The sequence below is a fragment of the Sitophilus oryzae genome, unplaced genomic scaffold (assembly GCF_002938485.1).
Source record: "Sitophilus oryzae breed Bouriz unplaced genomic scaffold, Soryzae_2.0 scaffold_562_pilon_pilon, whole genome shotgun sequence".
In the NCBI taxonomy this organism is placed as follows: Eukaryota; Metazoa; Arthropoda; class Insecta; order Coleoptera; family Curculionidae; genus Sitophilus; species Sitophilus oryzae.
Window position 1 is genome coordinate 3,574,442 of NW_022147154.1, and position 19,059 is coordinate 3,593,500.

Below are 19,059 nucleotides of genomic sequence, written 5' to 3' on the forward strand. Positions count from 1 at the left end.
CCCAATATGTAGTTAAAATAACTATTGTACTTTAAATCGAATTAAAACTTGACCCAAAAAGTTATACAGGGTGAGACAAAATTAATATTGAATATTGGTCACGTCTAAAAGCAAGTTTTTATTTTTAAATGAAACACTTTTATTTTAAATGGAACACCCAGTATATTATTCAGATATTCAATGCGGTATTTATGTCTCTTCAAAATACTATTAAAGTCTCTCTAAAACAAAGATTTTCCTAGATATTTTCATTTTTATGATTTTTGTCAGTAGATCTTTATTATTTGATAAAATCTAGGTGGCTGAGATACGTCTGATGTTACTTCAACATATCTGTCTAATTAGATCAACTTTAACAACCAGTTTTTGTATCAGTTAAAACAAAAAATATTCTCAGAAATTTGCCGAAACTGAAAACTTATCCTACATCAGGGAGAATTGATATTATTCTATTAGTTGGTGAGTGCAGTGTGCATTCACCAATTAATAGAATACTTAAATGTTCCTGATTTTATCTAGTCTGGGCTTTTTATGCGGATATGTTAAATACAATTTACAAAACTCGACCAGCGATTGTCGACAACAAGAGAACCTTTCGAAGTAGCTAAAGGTAGCAACTCTAGCTACCTTTCGAAGTAGATAAAACTCCACATATACCTTTTAACATGAAAAGATCTTTTGAAAAGAGAATAATTTTATGCAATGAACAGGAAAGGAAGCATTTTGAGCCTTTGATTTCATCTAGCTAATTGTTGTCCCTATACGTTTATATCTAGTTTTAATTCTGTAATAGTGAAAATATGTCTTAAACGTGTATCTTTTTATTATCGTTGAATATTTTACTCTACAACCTTTAATTTTTGCTAAATTAAGAAACGCTATATGACAGCCATCTAGACTTTTTCAATTAATAAAGATCTACTGACGCAAAATGATAAAAATTAAAATATCTAGGAAAATGTTTGTCTGAGGGGTAGACAACCTTTGACAACCACTTCTCAATTGAACATCGGAATAATATACTTTGTGGTCTATTTAAAATAAAGGAGTAACTTGCTGTTAAATGTCACCAATGTTCAATATTAATTTTATGTCACCCTGAATAACTTTTCGGGCCAAATTTTAATTTGGTTTAACATACAATGGTTATTGTAATTAAATATTAGGCTGTACAGGGTAAATTACAATTTAGGTTGCTGTTATTGAAATTTAAAATTTATTCTTCATTACGTTTTAGGCATATGTTTCTTTAATAAAATTCACATAACAAATCAATTAATATATAGGGTGTTCCATTACAAAAAACATAACTTTGATGGTTAACTTTTTTTGGGGACGCCCTGTAGAATTCTACATATTTTTATAAAATTATTTCACAATTAACTAACATATTAATTATATATTATTTATAATTAACCTACATATTCCCCCAAAATTTCACCTCAATATAAGCTACCGTTCTCATTGGAGTCTCCGCGTCATATGAGAAGCGCCATTCTGTATATTTTATAATTGATCTAAAGCTAATAAATCTGGAAAGATACACTGCAGTGTCAGAACATTTTTACAATTTATATTGAGATTTTTGTGAATTAAATCCTTTCCTTATCTACAATCTACATTGCTCGTATTACATAGTATTGAAATAATCTTATCAATAGGCTATTTCTATTCAAAATAGTACCAAGGAATACAGATTTATTCTGTATTCCGTGATAGTACACGCACCAATCAATTCAATAAACCACCCATATATTTACATTCTTATTCTTCCTCCATTGTATTATCTATTCCACTCAACGAGATTTAAAACACTCAGGGTGTGGTTGAATTGGTCGTTCTCGGCACTCGATACACCTTAGATCAAGGTACAGTTACTTAAATTTTATAAATCTGCAATATTTCCGAAAGACATGTTACAATAGGTTTCGATACGTGTTTCAGGAGCCGTCTTGTATGTCAGTAAAATGGTACGCTCTACTACCGGTACTAGCAGCAGTTGTGGGATTGTCGGGTTTTTTAAATTCTAGGATATAAGCACATGGTATGGTAAATTCTAAATATGGTAACTATTTCTTGAGGAAACGTTCCTGAATATGTTCATAGAGATAGTTATTTTGTAATTAGATGTATAATAAAATTTTATGTATTTTTTTATTAAACATGTATAATTAACTCGATGGCAGCAGAAAAAAAAATCTTTTGTATATTATATACAGGGTGTTCAAAAACATGTTCCATCTCGTGGGGAGATTCCTCACGTAAATTTAAGATTCATTTTTTATATAATAACTATAAGTCCGATTCTGCTTTGTTTTATAGGTACAGAGAGATCTTTATTTTTTATTGGATGTATTATAGTTTTCTTCGCAGTGCTTTTATTGTGACTGAAATAAAAATTTTAGTCTAAAGCTTGATTTTCATGCATCCGTTGTCCGACGATACGATGATACGATATTAATTTTATTGGTTGAATTTAAAGACTTCGATTGGTTAGAAACGGTTAACCAATCGAAGCCTTTCAATTCAACCAATAAAATTAATATCGTATCATCGTATCGTCGGACAACGGATGCATGAAAATCAAGCTTAAGAGTTAGTATACGTATAATTGTATTGTATTGTATTTGACTAAGAGTGGGTCCCATAGGGGACACTCCACTGAGGCCGCGAGGGCCTATTGTGGCTCAGTTTCTGCAAGCTCTAATTTACAAGAGCGTCAAAGTTCATCCTCAAGACCCAGCCTCTTAATATAAGCCGTTATGTCTGAGGGCGATATGTCTCCTAGGTCTGATAGGTCTAGCATGGGTTTGCCAAACATCTCAAACCTGGTCCTGCTCCCAGCGGGGCAGGTACACATAACGTGCTTCATTGTTTCATCATCTTCCATACAGAGTCGGCATTCGGCGTCTTCCACCAGTCCTGTCCTCTGTAGGTGAGATCTCAGCCGGCAGTGGCCCGTGTACACTGCAGTGAGCACGCGTTCCATTCCTACCGGCCTTTAAGAGTTCTCCTGTTCTATGTTTGGATGGCCCTGCTAGGATCTTCTTGGCATGTTCCATTCCGGGACTGTCATTCCAGTCCCGGAACGTCGCACCCGTAACCCATTCACAGAGCCTGTGACTTGCGAGATTTTTAGGAACGCTAAGTGTCGGTTCTGGGCCCACGAATGGCGAGCCTGCACCAATTTTGGCGAGGGAATCAGCACGTTCATTTCCCTCTAGGCCGACATGTCCCGGTATCCATATTAGCGACACTTTATTCCTATCTCCCAGTATATTGAGTAGTTTCTTACAATGAAGAATCGTCATAGACGTGCTTTTCGTTGCCTCAAGTGCTTTCAGCGCGGCTTGACTATCGGAAAATATGCATATTGTTTTCCCGGTGTATTGCTGTTCTACCAGCAGTTGCACACAGGTTTCAATAGCATATAGCTCAGCTTGGAAAATCGTGGTGTGTTTTCCAAGACTGTGGTAGATCTCAGTCTTTGGACTGCTGCAGTAAATTTCTGCGCCAGATCCTTTTTCGTTTTTGGATCCGTCCGTGTACCAACACATTTCCGCATGTAATAAACCGTTTCCCGGCTTATCCCACTCGTTCCTATTCGGAAACAGGACGTTGTAGGTGCGCGTCAAGAGTTGGACTGGTGGTGTGAGATCCGAGACCATTCCCAGAATCCCATCCGACTGTAGTTCTTCTACTAGCCGGTTTTGTATGAACATGATTGTTCCTTGGCTTCCTCGTGCTATACTTAGAAACCTATATGTAGCCCATCTCGCCTCTCTTTCCAAAAGAATTTGAAGAGGAGGTAGGTCGAGTAGGGTTTCCATAGCTTTTGACGGCGTGGAATGGAAGCACCAGTCACCGCTAAGCATGCTTGTCGTTGTAGTTTCGACAATTTATTCTTTGCCGTTGTTTGGTTGGCTTTCTGCCACCAGGTAACTGCATCATACGTGATAATAGGTCTGATGGCCGTCACGTATAGCCAGTCATATTTTTGGGGTTTAATCCCCAGTTTCTACCACAAATTCGGCGGCATGCCCATAGAGCATAGCAAGCCTTTTTTGATGTTTTTTCCAGATGAGAGGACCAGCTAAGTTTTTTGTCCAGGTTTAATCCCAGATACTTAACTTCCTCCGCAAACGGAATTGTCTCACCATACGTATAATTATACGTATAATTGCTACGTATTTTAAGGCTAAAGAATTATCGATAGATTCACCAGGGATATGCACACAAAATATTACAGTTATCACTGTAATATTTTTTGTATTTTTCGTATTATTTATTTGTATCATTTGTGTGGGCGCCACTGACTTTTTTTCTCTTAGCAAAATTATGCAGATCGTTTAATGCCGATTAAAAGTTTTATCCTCGGTTTTATCTTGATATTTTGTCGATTTCGATTTCCTTGCTGAGATAAACGCAATTTTATGAATTACAATTAATAAAATAAAAAGAAAATTAATAAATTATTTATTTAATATAATTTAATATTTAATTTTATTAAAATGTATAAACAGTGCTACCTACTGCAAATTAAAAAAAAATGGTATTTAAGACAAAAGTTTTATCATCCTGTAACTTTAAAACTATGCATTTCTGCACCTATGTTTATACGAACATTTTCCATATTTTTTGATGAGGAATCGATGAATATTTATTTGACACTTCGGCTAATTAATGATATTAAACATTTTAATCTACGACAATGTCATTATGACACATTTAACATTGTCATTTGAATGTCATTATGGCTTTCGTAGATGGCTTTTGTAGACAACTCGTTAAAATGGGACTTTCACATTGAAGCTCTATCAAAGAAACTAAGCGCTGCCTGTTTTGCGCTAAGATCAGTTTCTAAGGAACTTAACTTCTCAACCTCTAGAATAGCCTATTATGCCCTTTTTGAGTCACATCTTCGTTATGCCCTTCCATTCTGGGGTACTAGCTGCGCAACAAAATTTGATCGTGTTTTCAGACTTCAAAAGAGAGCAGTTCGATATTTATTGGGACTGAACAGTAGAACTCACTGCCAGAATTTCTTTAAAAATTTGAAAATACTGACTCTTCCTTCTTTATTCATTTTTGAATCCGTTTGCTTAATCCGCAAGCACATATCTGCTATTCCCGAAAGGCCATCTCATAGCTATCCACTTAGGAATGCAGAGCGCGATCTTTATCTGGCATCCCCAAGCTCAGAACTAGTTAAAGGTTCAATACTGTACAATGCCAAAAAAATGTACAATCATCTGCCTTTGAATAGCAAATCGCTTTCATTCTTTCCCGCATTTCGCAAAGCTCTAAAATCATACCTACTGGAGAGAGCCCTATATGTGGTAAACGACTTTTTTGTTGATGTTTAATTATGAACAATTTTGAATTTTAAAATTTTGATCATCTCACACACTGGTCAAAGGTCAAGTATTTAATATTTTATAACTTTAAAATTATATCTATTTACTGCGTACTGTTCTAAAATTGTCCATGTATATTCTTTTTGTAATTTTAAAGACTTAAATTTTTTTGAATTGTATTATTTGTATTGTGTATTTTTTGTTGTTTGTATTTTTTTGTGATTTTGTTGTTTGTGAGTGCTTTGTCGATGAAGCTGTTTTGGCTTTTTGCACAATAAAGCGTTGTTTGTTTTGTTTTGTTTTGTTTCTTTCATAATAGCACTAGTGCTATTATGAATTCATAATAACAGGCAAATTTTAATATAAGAAACAAGCAAAAACAGGTACCTAAATACGTTTATTTATTGTAAACATTAATTATAATATCAGTACAATTGGTTAAATTCAGAATTGGTTTTGAAATTGGTTACTTTCAGAATCAGAATCACCCATATTAATATTATCTTTTGCTTTTTGCTAAAACTAAACGTTTAACACAGAATTGAACATCAATAATTGAGTTGTCAAAGTCAAAATGGAAACAATCAACAAGCACGGTTACCATGGCGCGGCGCGGCTTCGAATAATATGGGCACCTGATAATTTTGAATTTTAATTTTTATGAGGATATCTCTGATATTTTAAATTAAATCAAATCTCTTTGGATCGTCCCTCGTGTCGCGTCGTAGATTAAATTTTGAATGATACACGTTCGATACGAACTTTTTAATGAAACTTGTGTAACTAAGCCACTCGGCTAACGCCTCGTGGCTTAACGTTACACGCGTTTCATTATGATGTTTGTATCGAACTTGTATCATTAATAACTATTAAAGTTTGTTGTTAGACTTGCATTGCTGGGGCAAACTAATTAAAGGAGAATGTAGAATGTTTAGCAGCAGGGTTAATCACCACGACCACAGTTGTATTGTGTGTCCTCTATCTTGAGTTATAACGAGTTATAAATCCTTATACAGTCTCAGGGCTTTGACAAAAGCCAGTATCTGAGACGGCTCCACAGAAGCCAGCTTTCCAACTCGGTGCACTCAGTAATAAGGTGCTCTGGTATTTCCCCATTCTCAGAATCTGCATTTGCCGTTGTTTCTAACCTTCAATCTACTGAGGTGTTCGTTGAGGGAAAAGTGTTCTGTTAGAAACCCCGTGACAATCCAAAGATTGTTCTTATTTAAATCAAGGAAAATTTTTCTCGGTCGTAAGTTTACAAAAACTTTTTTATGTCTCTTAAGCCGTTGGAGGATTCCCATTCCAGGTTTTCTGATGGAGTCTTCCAGGTTCTTGAGTTCTGCTTTCAGTTGGATTCCGCTTGGAAGGCAGAACGGTTCTGCTCCAGTTAGTGGAGTGTTCACTCCTTTTCTAGGTAGAGCGTTTGCTTTTTCATTGCCTTCAATTGTCTATTATTTTCATTGCCTAATTTGTTCAGCTTCTCGAGGCATTCTTTGACCAACTTCGTATTGATGGTTACTGGGTTGATCGCTTTTAGTGTTGCTTGACTATTGTTAAGATGGCTATTTTCTATTTTCGAGAGTTCCTTATCTAAAATAAATTGTACGCATCTTTCCATCGCATAGATTTCGCATCAAGGAGACCGAGATCGACAAAATATGAAGAAACAACATTTAATCGGCATTACACGGTCCACACAATTTTGATAACAGGAGAGAAAAGTCAATGGCGTACATGTTTTTTTGGAAGAATAACACATTTTTTTATTAATAATAACACTTTAATTTTATACCATAAAAGTTGTTTAATTAACTTTAATCTTAATTTTTTTAAACCAGTACCCTTTGACTTATCTTTCTTCGGTACCAAAATCTATTATTTTCCTATCGTGTGATGTCGTTATTTTACAGCTACTCTAGTTTTTAGTACCATATACGGGATGGTAAACAAACTTTATTGATGGTAACTTTATTGGTGACTAATAAAACTCTCTGTCCTGGCACAGAATATTAACTATAAACTGCTCTGGGTGCTCGGGGTCTGCATCTGATCTTCTGTCGAAATCTTACCTGGGTAATAAAACAGAGTATTCTTTTTCTTTGACACAATAATATTTTTGGTTTTATTTTAACTAAAAGAAAAACATTAAAAAAACAAATGATAGATATTTTGTATATATGCCCCTGATGGCATGATATATCCTCATCTAAATACATGGATTGCTTCGTTTCACCTCCTGGTATTGTAATCCTTATTTTTGTCCCTGCGACAAAAATAAAGGACTCCTGAATCCTTTTTTAATAAATTAAATGCTCTGAGAGCGAATTCTTGAACTTCGACATAAAAACCGTAACGCTGTTAAAGCGGTGAGCGAAAGTGAATACGTTCGCTAAGCATCAGTCGATTTTGGTATTCTAAAATCGTTTTCTGGATACGCGTTGAACACATGATGGCAGCATCGCAATTTCTCAGGTATCTAATAGGCAAATGTGGACAAAACAATGAAAAATGTCAATGTTACGTGAATTTCATAACCAATTATTGTTGAGTTATGTCAACCTATTTTTCTATGGATATGTCAGTATTCTTATTATATGAGGGAAATGTTGAAGACGCTTCTAAGCATCTTCGTTATTTTGAACAATATTTATAGTTGCCAAGTCGAAAATTATCAATTACTTATTGAGGAATTTATAAAAGAAAAAGTAGTTTTCACTAAAGAGCAAGAGAACGCACAAAATCACATTTTTTTCTATTTTTACTGACAGGTCGACAAGCAAAACGATCCTTTTAAGGTAGCCGTTTTCGAAACAATAAGCACGTTAGATGAGAATACCCAAATTGGTAGTTAAGTGCGCGTTAAGCGAAAATTAACGTCATACACGCTGAGCGTCTAAAAGCGCTTAGCGTTTCCCAAAGCCAAAAGCGCTTTAGCGTTTACAAAATTCGGGCCCTGGAACACCGAGGACAATTCTCCTTATAGTTTGCCTTTATGAAACAATTATTAAATATAAATATGCCACCTCTGCATTATCTTCGTATTCTATGACCGTTACTGGAATGGGCTGATGTCATATCAGTCACTTTACGATTTTTTTACGGTCCGAGAACGAGTAAAATTAAGACGTGTCCAGCTCTAGAGCCCGTTTTATTGCGATTTTAATGAGCAGCTATATTTCTTCAGATACTGGTCTTCCAGATCAATTAAAGTTGAGTATCTCAACGTAATATAACTTAAGTACGAGGACGGACGGTATAAATATAGAGTTGTTACATTAATACCTACTTAATTATTACGTAAGCTGTATACAGGGGACTGCTTACAAAGTAGCAACATGGATTATATCTGAAAGGAAAAATACAATTCGGAAGATATAAAATATACAGGGTGGTCCAATAGTCGAGGAATTCCAATATCGTCGTTGTTGATGAAGATATGAAATATAGTTTTATACACCCATATATTTATATATTTTTCAGGGAGTCTTAAATGAATATAAATATTTTCACACAGGGCTGGTTAATCTCGATAAATGAAACATATTTTCTTTTTATCGTATTTGAGATAAGTCCAAAAGAGTTATTTTTACATTGAAAATTAAAAAAAAAATGATTTTTTGTTAATTTTGAGAACCACCGGATTTTTTCAAGGATTTCGTTCTTCTAAGTTAATCTACAACCTATGTTACCATTATATCAAGATATTATGTTTTTAACAATTTTTTTTAACTCGCGGAAAAAGCTTATAGATGTGTTCCCAGTGGTCGAAATATACCACCCCTAAAAATATTTCTACTTATTTAAGACTCACCCTGTATAAATGTTACTTGGTTTATAATAAGGGTCTTCCAAAAGAAAATAATGATAACGTTGTAATGAATAATAATAATTCAACATAAAATTCTCTATACCGGGTGCATCTCCAAAAGTGGCTCACCATATAACTTTTCTTATTTTTTCAGATAAATAAACGAGACTTGTTATGGTAGTATACGACATAAATTAGGATTGATTGACGCATTCAATTGTTTTCAGTCACTTCCTGTTTCACCGGAAATGACTACAAATTTTATTTTTTAAATGACACCCTCGGTATTTTTTTACTTTATTCGATACAAAATGACATTCAAAACAAGACACAAAAAAATATTAGACGATCAAATCTATTTTTCCAAGGCTCCTTCATTAAAAACTAGTGTTTTTAACAGAGCCGATTGAAATTTCTATTTCTATTTCAATTTTTTTTCTGATTTACACTCTAGATTGAAATTTAAAATACAATTTTTAAAGAGAAAATGTCAAAAGTTGACATATGATATGTCATTCTATTCAGACTGGCATTTTCTATCGAATAAAGAAAAATATACCGAAGGTGCCATTTAAAAATCAAAAGTTTGAGTCATTTCCGGTGAACCAGGAAGTGACCAAAAACAACTGAATACGTCAATCAATGCTAATTTATGTCATGTACTGACATATCAAATCTCGTTTTTTTTAAAAAAAAGAAAAAATAAAAAAAGTTATAGGGGTGAGTCATTTTTGAAACGTACCCAGTATAGTGCAGTATTTTTACGTGAATCAATATGCGGTGTTGCCATGCTATTTCGTATTTACTAAAGCTTTGTTTAAAAATTGTTATGGTGGTCTTATTTTATGACCGTTACTGGAATGGACTAATATGTCATATCGGTCATTATACGATTTTTTTACGGTTTGAGAACGCCGTATAAAATACTCTTTGTAAGATATAATGTAGGTGTTTCTTCCCATATCTTGTGCTTTTCACAACATTTCATCTTTTCAAAGTCCAAAATACCCGAATTATTCAAGTTTGAAAATTGATTTATTATTAAAAACACCCGGTTTTTTTTCTGTATTTGCATCCCTTTTAGTGCCGTAACAGTAAATGGTGAGATTAAGAAATTAGAGATTCATTAAGAATTCAGAGAGATTAAAAAAATATGCGGCGAACAGGCGGTTCTAAAAAGTTTTCTAAAATATACAGGAAAATTTAAAAGAAAATGTAAGATTTTGAACATATTTTTTCTGGGGTCAAAATATAGACTCCTAAAAATATTTGTACTTATTTAAGACTCATCCTGTATATTATGCAACATTCATATAAAACTTTTGTTTCATAATTACTAGGTTTCAAAAATGTTGCTTACTTTTAAACAGGGAAGTCTAAAAAATGTAATAGTATCTACGATTGAAGATTGAGACTGTAAAGAGAAAGCAATGAGCTTTTTAACGATGTCGAACGCACGGTTGGTTTGTATTAAAAAAGGTGTAGCTGTTCTATAAGAGATGAGGGTGGGTGAATTCAAAAATACCTCATTTTGGTTCTTCTTCCAAATTACCGATATCTATTTGAAATATCCCTCATAGTATTTTTACGGTTAGATATATTCACGGTTATGATAAAACCTTAAAGAGACCATTTCACTAGTCAGTAGCAAAATAAGCGTTCGGCATTTAACGTTTTATGTAAAACTGGGTACGTATTTTTACACAAATGAAGAAGAAAATTAAAGATAAAGGATTATACTATATCCGTATTGTATCGTATTTTTAGAAAATTTCTTTATCTTCAAGACTTTGATGGTCAGACATGAACAAAATATTCCTTATGTTTGGACTAAATTTACTCGAAAATAAAGACGTAATTTAAAATTCCGTTACAATACGGAAATAGATAAAAATTTTGTGATTACAATGATATATGATTTATATATGGTTTTGTAACAAATTGCTCGCTATTTTATGGGAAATGCTGAAGCCCTGCAAATATTAATCAAGCCTTAATGCAAGCACGTGTGTTTGGAATTGTAGATGTAGCTTAACGCAACAGTATCGGGCTAAGCCTTTGGCAGATTTCTGAATTATAATATATATTTCCTACAGCCACCATCTGCTGTCCCCGACCCCTGAGAGCGATCCGAATAGTACAGCGTAATAGACTCTTAATAGAATTCACAGTCTCAACAATTTTCTATCGAACATCATAACTGAATACGTTCATTTTAATGTGATTTTCTTGATTGCAGATAAAGATGAGCGTTGCACTGAAGAAACCTGCGTCGGTATCAGCAGTGGCACCGCCGCTGCCGTATCGGGTGAGAATTTTTGCACGTGCAGGTGCCATTCGCATCTGCCAGCCTTCAGAGAAGATCTTAGAATATGCGTAGATGACATTAACGGTAAGTACCTCATTCTTCCTTTACCCTGGGGTACAGAATCGGGAAAAAAGTGTTTTCTTTTTGAGACGTTTCACTATACGGAAGAAAATAAACAACAAAATATATTGCAGAAGATTATAAAATCTATTACAGAAAATCCGTTATTTTTTCCGATTCATTACTACTACAGTTTTCAAAAATGCTGCTTATTTTTAAACAACTATGATAATATAATAGAAACAGCTTTAATATTAATAACTATGTAATATTTTGCTTTTAGACTGTAAAGAGGAACCATATGCTTGTATAGTATGATCGAAAAAAAAACGGCGTCAGCGATGGCTATGAAATGAAGATCGCTGTCCAACTGGATGCTTTTTTTTTCGATCATACGATGTAAAGCTTATGAAGCATTTTTAGAATAAATATTTTCAAGTGGATTAACACGGGTACCTTAAAAATTTCATGTAGTTTAAGGTTTAATATATTTTGTTCTAGTGGACCGATGATTTTTCAGCAATATGTAGCTAAATTATTAAACGTTTCAGTATCTCTTTCGAAATTAAAAATGGAAGTTCCCATCTGTCAATTATACGAGGGAAAACAAAATGTTGATATTTGGGTAAAAGTTTAAAACACCCTGTGGATTATGTTAAGACAGCAAGGAATTTAAAGATAATTTTATCATCTAGGTACATCCTAGTATTCTCGATAGTTAGTTTTTTGGTTCATCTCGATAGTTTTATTTTTGTGGGAGATATTCGCTTTTGAAGAAGATACTAACATTTTTTTCGTAATTCTTATATTAAAACCTCACCTTTGCTTTTGGTCCTAGTCAACAGACCCAGTAAGTTGTGGTCCCGAAGCAGGCCCTATTGATATAAGATTTGTTTGGTTTAATATTTTTATTGCAGTTTGTTCACTTACATGTACGTTCCTTAGGGGCAATTCATTACAAATTTGAAGAGTTGGCAAAAGGTGGTTTCTTAGCGATAAACTTACAATAAGTCAATTGTCTCGATTCGAAGTTCTCATACGACGGTTCCTAGACATCTAGCTTACGAACTTGCCTCGAGGAAGTGACTGCACTGTACACCTAAATCTGTTAGCGACCTAATTTTGATCTCTATCATCTAACAGCCAACATCTATCTATCCCTAACGGCCAACGGACAATAATACTATATTTTTTCTATAACAATGACATTACATAAATCATAATCACTATTTCATAGGTCTGTTGACTGGGACCAAAACAAAAGGCATGGTTTTAATGTAGAAATTGCGAAAAAATGTTAGTTTCTTCTTCAAAAGATAATATCTCAAACAAGAATAAAACTATTCAGATGAACCAAAAAACAAACCATCGAGAAAGGATGTACCTAGATGATAAAATTATTTTTAAATTCCTTGCTGTCTTAATGTATTCTACAGGATGTTTCAAACTTTCACCAAAATAACAACATTTTGTGTTCCCTCGTATAATTGACAGATTAGATTAACTTTCATTTTTAATTTAGAAAGAGATCCTAATAAGTCAAATAATTTATCTATAAACCGCTTAAAAGATCATCAAAATCGGTTAGGATCACTAGAACACAATATATAAAATTTTAAAACACATCAGGATTTTAAGGTGCTCGTTTTTCGTGCATGTGAGTGTATTTATTGTCATTCTGTTATCTCATAAATAATCATTTAAAAACATATATTTATTTATACCATACGATCGAAAAAAAAACGGCGTTAGAGACGACTGGGGAATGACAATCCTGGCTCGTACTCTTCTTAGCCCGTTTACTTCTTTATTTTCTATGATGCTTACTGCTGGCCTTAAGAAGGCTGTAATTTATTGAGTAAAAATGATTTTTAAATGGTGTAGTTTAATTTAAAATTCGAGAGAAAATTATTTTTTGGAAATATATTTGTGTCTCTGGTAAGGTTCTATCATTTTCAAGTTTAAGGTCAATTTTTAGTACATGACGTTTAGAGACTGATTTCGCCAAAATTATCATCGATTGTCATTTCCCAACCGCCTTTGATGCTGTTTTTTTATCGTTTTAAACAAGAAACCGTTATTTATTTTATTTTTCAACCTTACTTAAATTGTAAAATTTAATGAAAAAGAAGTAAATATAATAATTGCGGAAGTTTGCATATGAAAAAACTACTGATGGTATGAGTATAGGTACAGTAGAAAACGCCATATGCCGAAGATGAAATATAGCGATGATTCGAACACTACAAATATCTAGCTGATTAAATAGTTCGGCTGGTGAGAACCATATGGTCCTCGGCAGAAACGGTTTTTCGAAAAATTTTGAAACATCTTCGCTAACGGTAATGGAACGATTATATGGAGGAGTCGTAGAATGTAGAATTTATTATTATTATTCCGTTTTTTATCTTCTTATTTTTATTAAATTTGAATAATTTTAACGTATAGTCGATTGATTAATGTTACATTTTTAAATAAACTTCTATTCTATAACCCAGATTCTTTCCTCAATATTCTTCTTTCTTCAATATATCTTCAATAAATGTAATATAAATTTTTATAAATAATATCTACCGGATGCGCCTCAAAAGTGGCTCAACCCTATAACTTTTTTATTTTTTCAGATAAAAAAAACAGATTTGGTATGTTAGTATATGACATAAATTAGGATTGATTGACATATTCAATTGTTTTTGGTCACTTCCTGGTTTACCGGAAATGACTACAACTTTTGATTTTTAAATGGCATCCTCCGTATTTTTTTACTTTATTCCATAGAAAATGACATTCTGAATAGAATGACATATCATATGTCAACTTTTGATATTTTCGTTTAATAAAAAATCGTATTTTAAATTAGGCTATGTTTACAACACTAATTCTTAATCAAGGAGTCTTAGAAAAGTCATTTAGTCATTTAGTCATTTCCGGTGAAACAGGAAGTGATTGAAAACAATTGAATACGTCAATCAATCCTAATTTATATCATATACTAACATACCAAATCTTGTTTTTTATCTAAAAAAGTTATAGAGGTGAGCCACTTTTGAGACGTACCCAGTATACCTTTGTAGCGCGGGTTCATTTCTTCAAAAAAACTTCTGGGTATTTTGTCACTAGAAAAAAATCTACAAAATAAAATAGATATTTTTTGAAAACATCGGCATCGTTGCGTTCATCCAACGGAGATTAATTTGTCAGCGGTATTCTACTAATAAAACAAAATGATCTACTAAAAAATGCATCTACACTCAGATGCAAAAAAACGTAACGGAAAAATGTTTGGTCAAGTGTAAAATGTTATATTTTCTTAGTTTTAACGCTATTTCGATTTTTTTAACAATCTATATATAAATATATAAAACTTTAATTTGTAAACTCTGTTTTATAGTATGTATAAACTTTAGTATTTGACTTATGATACAGCGTTAATCGAAGAATTGTTTTTTATCCTATCTTTAAAAGACCCTGTGTAATAATTTCGTGAGCAAATTTTCCTAAAACTTTATTTTGCAGTCAGAACCATGTCTCCCGAATATTTTATTTTTTGACTCTTGTCATCACATGCCTTGGTTAGTTTTAAGAGGAAATGAACTTGCCACAAAGATTTTACAATTTTTTCAATTATCATTACATTTTGATGTTATTTTTCATAATGACATAGTGGCTTTGGTGATTATTGTTGTGTAAGACGGAATATGTTTTTTACTGTCGGAGATTGTGCAAACGTCATGGATCTTGTTAAAGAAGGCCGAAATTATGAATATTCGCCTAGTCCTTGAAGTAGAATGGGAAAACAACACAATATATTTCTACAGACAGTTATAGCAGTTGGTTTTACAAGTTTTTTTGTTTGTACTCTTAGTTATTACAGTTTTTGCCCGCTATGCAATTTGGTTTTATTAGTAAAATATCGCTAACAAATTGGTCAACGCTGCGATGTTTACAAAAAAAAACTATTTAAAGAGTCCAGAAGACTTTTTTGAATATATTTTTATGTTACATTGGATCTTAATATGAAAAAAAGTGTTGTACTTAAATATAACTGTATAATTCAGTTGCTTTCGAAGAAGTTGCATTGATAACGAAACTAATTACATAGTAAAATAAAACAAAAATAGTAGTGGAACTATTAAGCTACAGATGTTTTATTACATATTTAACCCAAGCTAATTGAAAAACAACAAACCATTTTCTGTCGGATTCGCAGTTGCGTTACTAGTCAAATTGCAAGATATCTAATCAAATATTACATGAAAATTAATGTAATTAACGTTCTGTTAAGAAATATTTAGCGAAAATATATCGTCCTTATAAATGCACAATGTCACTTAGAGTGATTTACGTTGAAATTACCGCAGGTACGGAAGTCGCTACAGTGCTACCAACTGAACGTTAAGTCTGGTTAAGTAATAATCTGGTTCTGCTAAACTGGACGAATGCGTTCGTATAATGGTTTACAACTTCCACGTTTTGACAGCAGCATTATAGCGACATGGAGGTAATTAAAACTGAGACTAGCTATTTTTGTATTTATTTTAAACGGTTTTAATGAAATACAACATTATGTATTTTTAAACAAAATTTAACCGTTTATACCACCTATGGTGTTGCTGTATTTACGGTATACCTATAATAGGTGTTAAATTTAGATAATTTTTTTTTTGTTGAATGCTTGTTGATATTTCAAAAAGTCATTTCGTTTAGTGCAATATGGAACAACATTCTCTTAACTGTAAATGATAATGATAACAGTGTATTAATAAATTATTGAATATTTAGGATGATGATATGAATAAATAATATATTTTTGGGGTTTTATAAAGTTTTTTATGAAATACAACATTTTGTAAAAAATTTCGTATAAATATATGCCCTAAAATGCTTAGGTTTGAAGTTACAGGGTGTAGAAACACAGATTACTAAAATAGTAAAAGTTTCATTTTTATTTCGATTTTTTCCAAATAATTTCTGAAGTAATTACAATATTTGGATGAAAATTGGTGTCTGAGAGTTTTTTATAATGAGAAATTTGATTTTGATGTCAATATGCCTACTACTTGCAGAGGGCGCCACCTACGTATTTTTTAACTAGTTTGAAGTCTAATAACTTTTCGTTCGTACCTGTTGACCTCTACTGACTAAAAAAATATTCATTTACGACATTTTTTATGTAAAAAAGGTCTCTTGGTAAAAATTGCTACGGATAATGGTTCTCGAGATATTTGGAATCTAAATTATCAATATCTGTCAGCACTCAACACTGACAAAAATTAAACATATGTTGACGAAATTTGTTGTTGTTGAAAATAATTATTAGACTGAAATCATAAATTTGAAATGTTTTTGTGCCAAATGATCAACAGAAACTATTTTATCATCATTTTTTCAAAGAAAAATTTATGATTAATTAAAAAAAATAAGTTTCCAAATTAATCATTTCAGTCAAATAACTGTCTACTCAGCATGTCTATTTTTTTACAATAATAACATGTCTTGGCTATTTTCATTCTAAATATCTTAAGAACGGTTGCTCGTAGCGATTTTTACCAAGAGACCTTTTTTTACGTAAAAAATGTCGTCCATGTATATTTTTTTACTCGTCTGTGTAGTAGTTTTATACAGGTACGGACGAAAAGTTATTACCCTTCAAACCAATTAAAAAATGAGTATTTGGCGCTCTCTACAAGTAGGAATCATACTGACATCAAAATCAAATTTCTCATCTCAAAAACTCTCAGGTACCAATTTTCATCCAAATATTAACGTTAGCTCAGAGATTATTTGAAAAAAAAAATCGAAATAAAAATTAAACTTCTACACCCTGTATCTCCGAAACTAAGCATTTTAGGACATACTATACGAACTTTTTTACTTATTTTTATCTGCAGAATATGCTGCCAAAGTTTCCGGAATACAGTTCGGACCACCCTGTATACATAATATCATGTAACATTCATGCAAATTTGTATCTATGAACATAAATAATTGTTAATACACAAATAAATGTTTGATGCAAATGCTACAAAGAAGGACTCTTGTTTAAATTTTCAAACTTTTTTTTTAATTTTAAAGATCATGTGTTATGGTAAGATTTGTGTAGAGTTTTGCCGGTGTTAACTCCTATGGTGTCAGGGCTACATCTTCATTTCTTTCTTGAGTGTGATTCTTATGCTTCAATCCTCTGAGTTCTTCTTCAGTGAGATCAACAATATTTGATTCAAGTAAGTCATTTACATCTTCCTGAGGTAGAATGTAGAATGTTTAGGAGGGGGGTTAATCACTGCGACCTTACAGATCTATTATATGTCTCTCTTTTATGAGTTATAACGAGTTATAACTCATCATACAGTCTCAGGGCTTTGACGAAAGCCAGTATCTGAGACGGCTTAATTGAGGCTAGTTCTCCATCTCCGATATCACTCGTACCAAGTTTATGGCACGAATGGTTGTCGTCTCTGCGCCCTTAGTGATGAGGTTCTGGTGTTTCCCCATTTTCCCCCACAGAATCTGCATTTGCTGTTGTTTCTTACTATCAATCTATTGAGGTGTTCGTTGAGGAGGCATGTTAAAAATCCCGTTACAATCCCAAGATTGTTCTTACTTAAATCAAGTAAAATCTTTTTTTCGGTCGTAAGATGCAAGTTATTAAATCCATCTCCAAGCAACGACATTTTCTTAATCAGCAATTTCATTAATTTGATATGCACCTGCGGGTGGGTCAATTTCTAGTCATACGTGGCTAATATCTATTTTGTCGTTTCGCATTGTAAGTTACATATCGACAATCGGTTGATTTCTTCTCGTATTGAGTTACATACAAATTTACCTTTCCTATCTAATATGAAATTAATAAAACCACTTGTAAGCGAAACCGCGCAAAACTGATTCCTGTACTTTTATTGTTTGCTTGTTGGTCTCTCAAAAAATCATTTATTGTAGTGCAATACGAGGCAACATTCTTTTAACTGTAAATAATAATAATAATAGTGATGGTACGAATAATTAATTGAATATTAAGAATGATGGTATGACTAATTATTTATTTTCCTTTAATTTTCTCCGCCAAATCAATGCTTGCGATAGCCTCATCATTCTTGCTTAATTAGGCTAAAAATAAACAGGCTCATTTGTAACTCGAGTAGTAAATGTTTGAAAAATTCTACTAGTTACGTCGCAATGTATGATTTAATTAATAATTATAGCCAGTGCGAATAAATTATCGATAAAATTGCGTGCGGTTACAGACCAATTTCACTTTTTTTCTATTTTTTCAACTAATAACGATTATGGTGAAAAAACCGTATCTATGGTTCGCAATTTCGTTTTGCATAATGTATGCCTCTATGAGTGCGTGTTGAAAAAGGTATTAATTTAATTAGTTTAATATGTATTCTTGTTATTATAGTAGATGTGAAATAAACATATGATGTTCTTAAACATTGTTTATTAACATAGTTGTTACTTAAAAAGAGAAAATCATATATTTGATGTTCTTTTTCGTCACTGAGAATAAAAATTGC

The 19,059-nt window shown here is 32.6% G+C and overlaps 2 protein-coding genes across 2 annotated transcripts in view; one reads left to right on the forward strand and one right to left on the reverse strand.

Moving 5' to 3' along the window:
* The window catches only part of LOC115887309 (beta-hexosaminidase subunit beta-like), a 274,263-nt gene that overhangs the window by 81,443 nt on the left and 173,761 nt on the right, over window positions 1-19,059 (reverse strand). The window lies entirely within an intron of this gene.
* Window positions 1-19,059, forward strand: part of LOC115887303 — a 187,092-nt gene that overhangs the window by 58,299 nt on the left and 109,734 nt on the right. Inside the window, exon 3 of the mRNA XM_030906696.1 lies at window positions 11,408-11,560. Coding sequence (XP_030762556.1) covers window positions 11,408-11,560 — 153 coding nt within the window. The remainder of the gene's footprint in view (window positions 1-11,407; window positions 11,561-19,059) is intronic.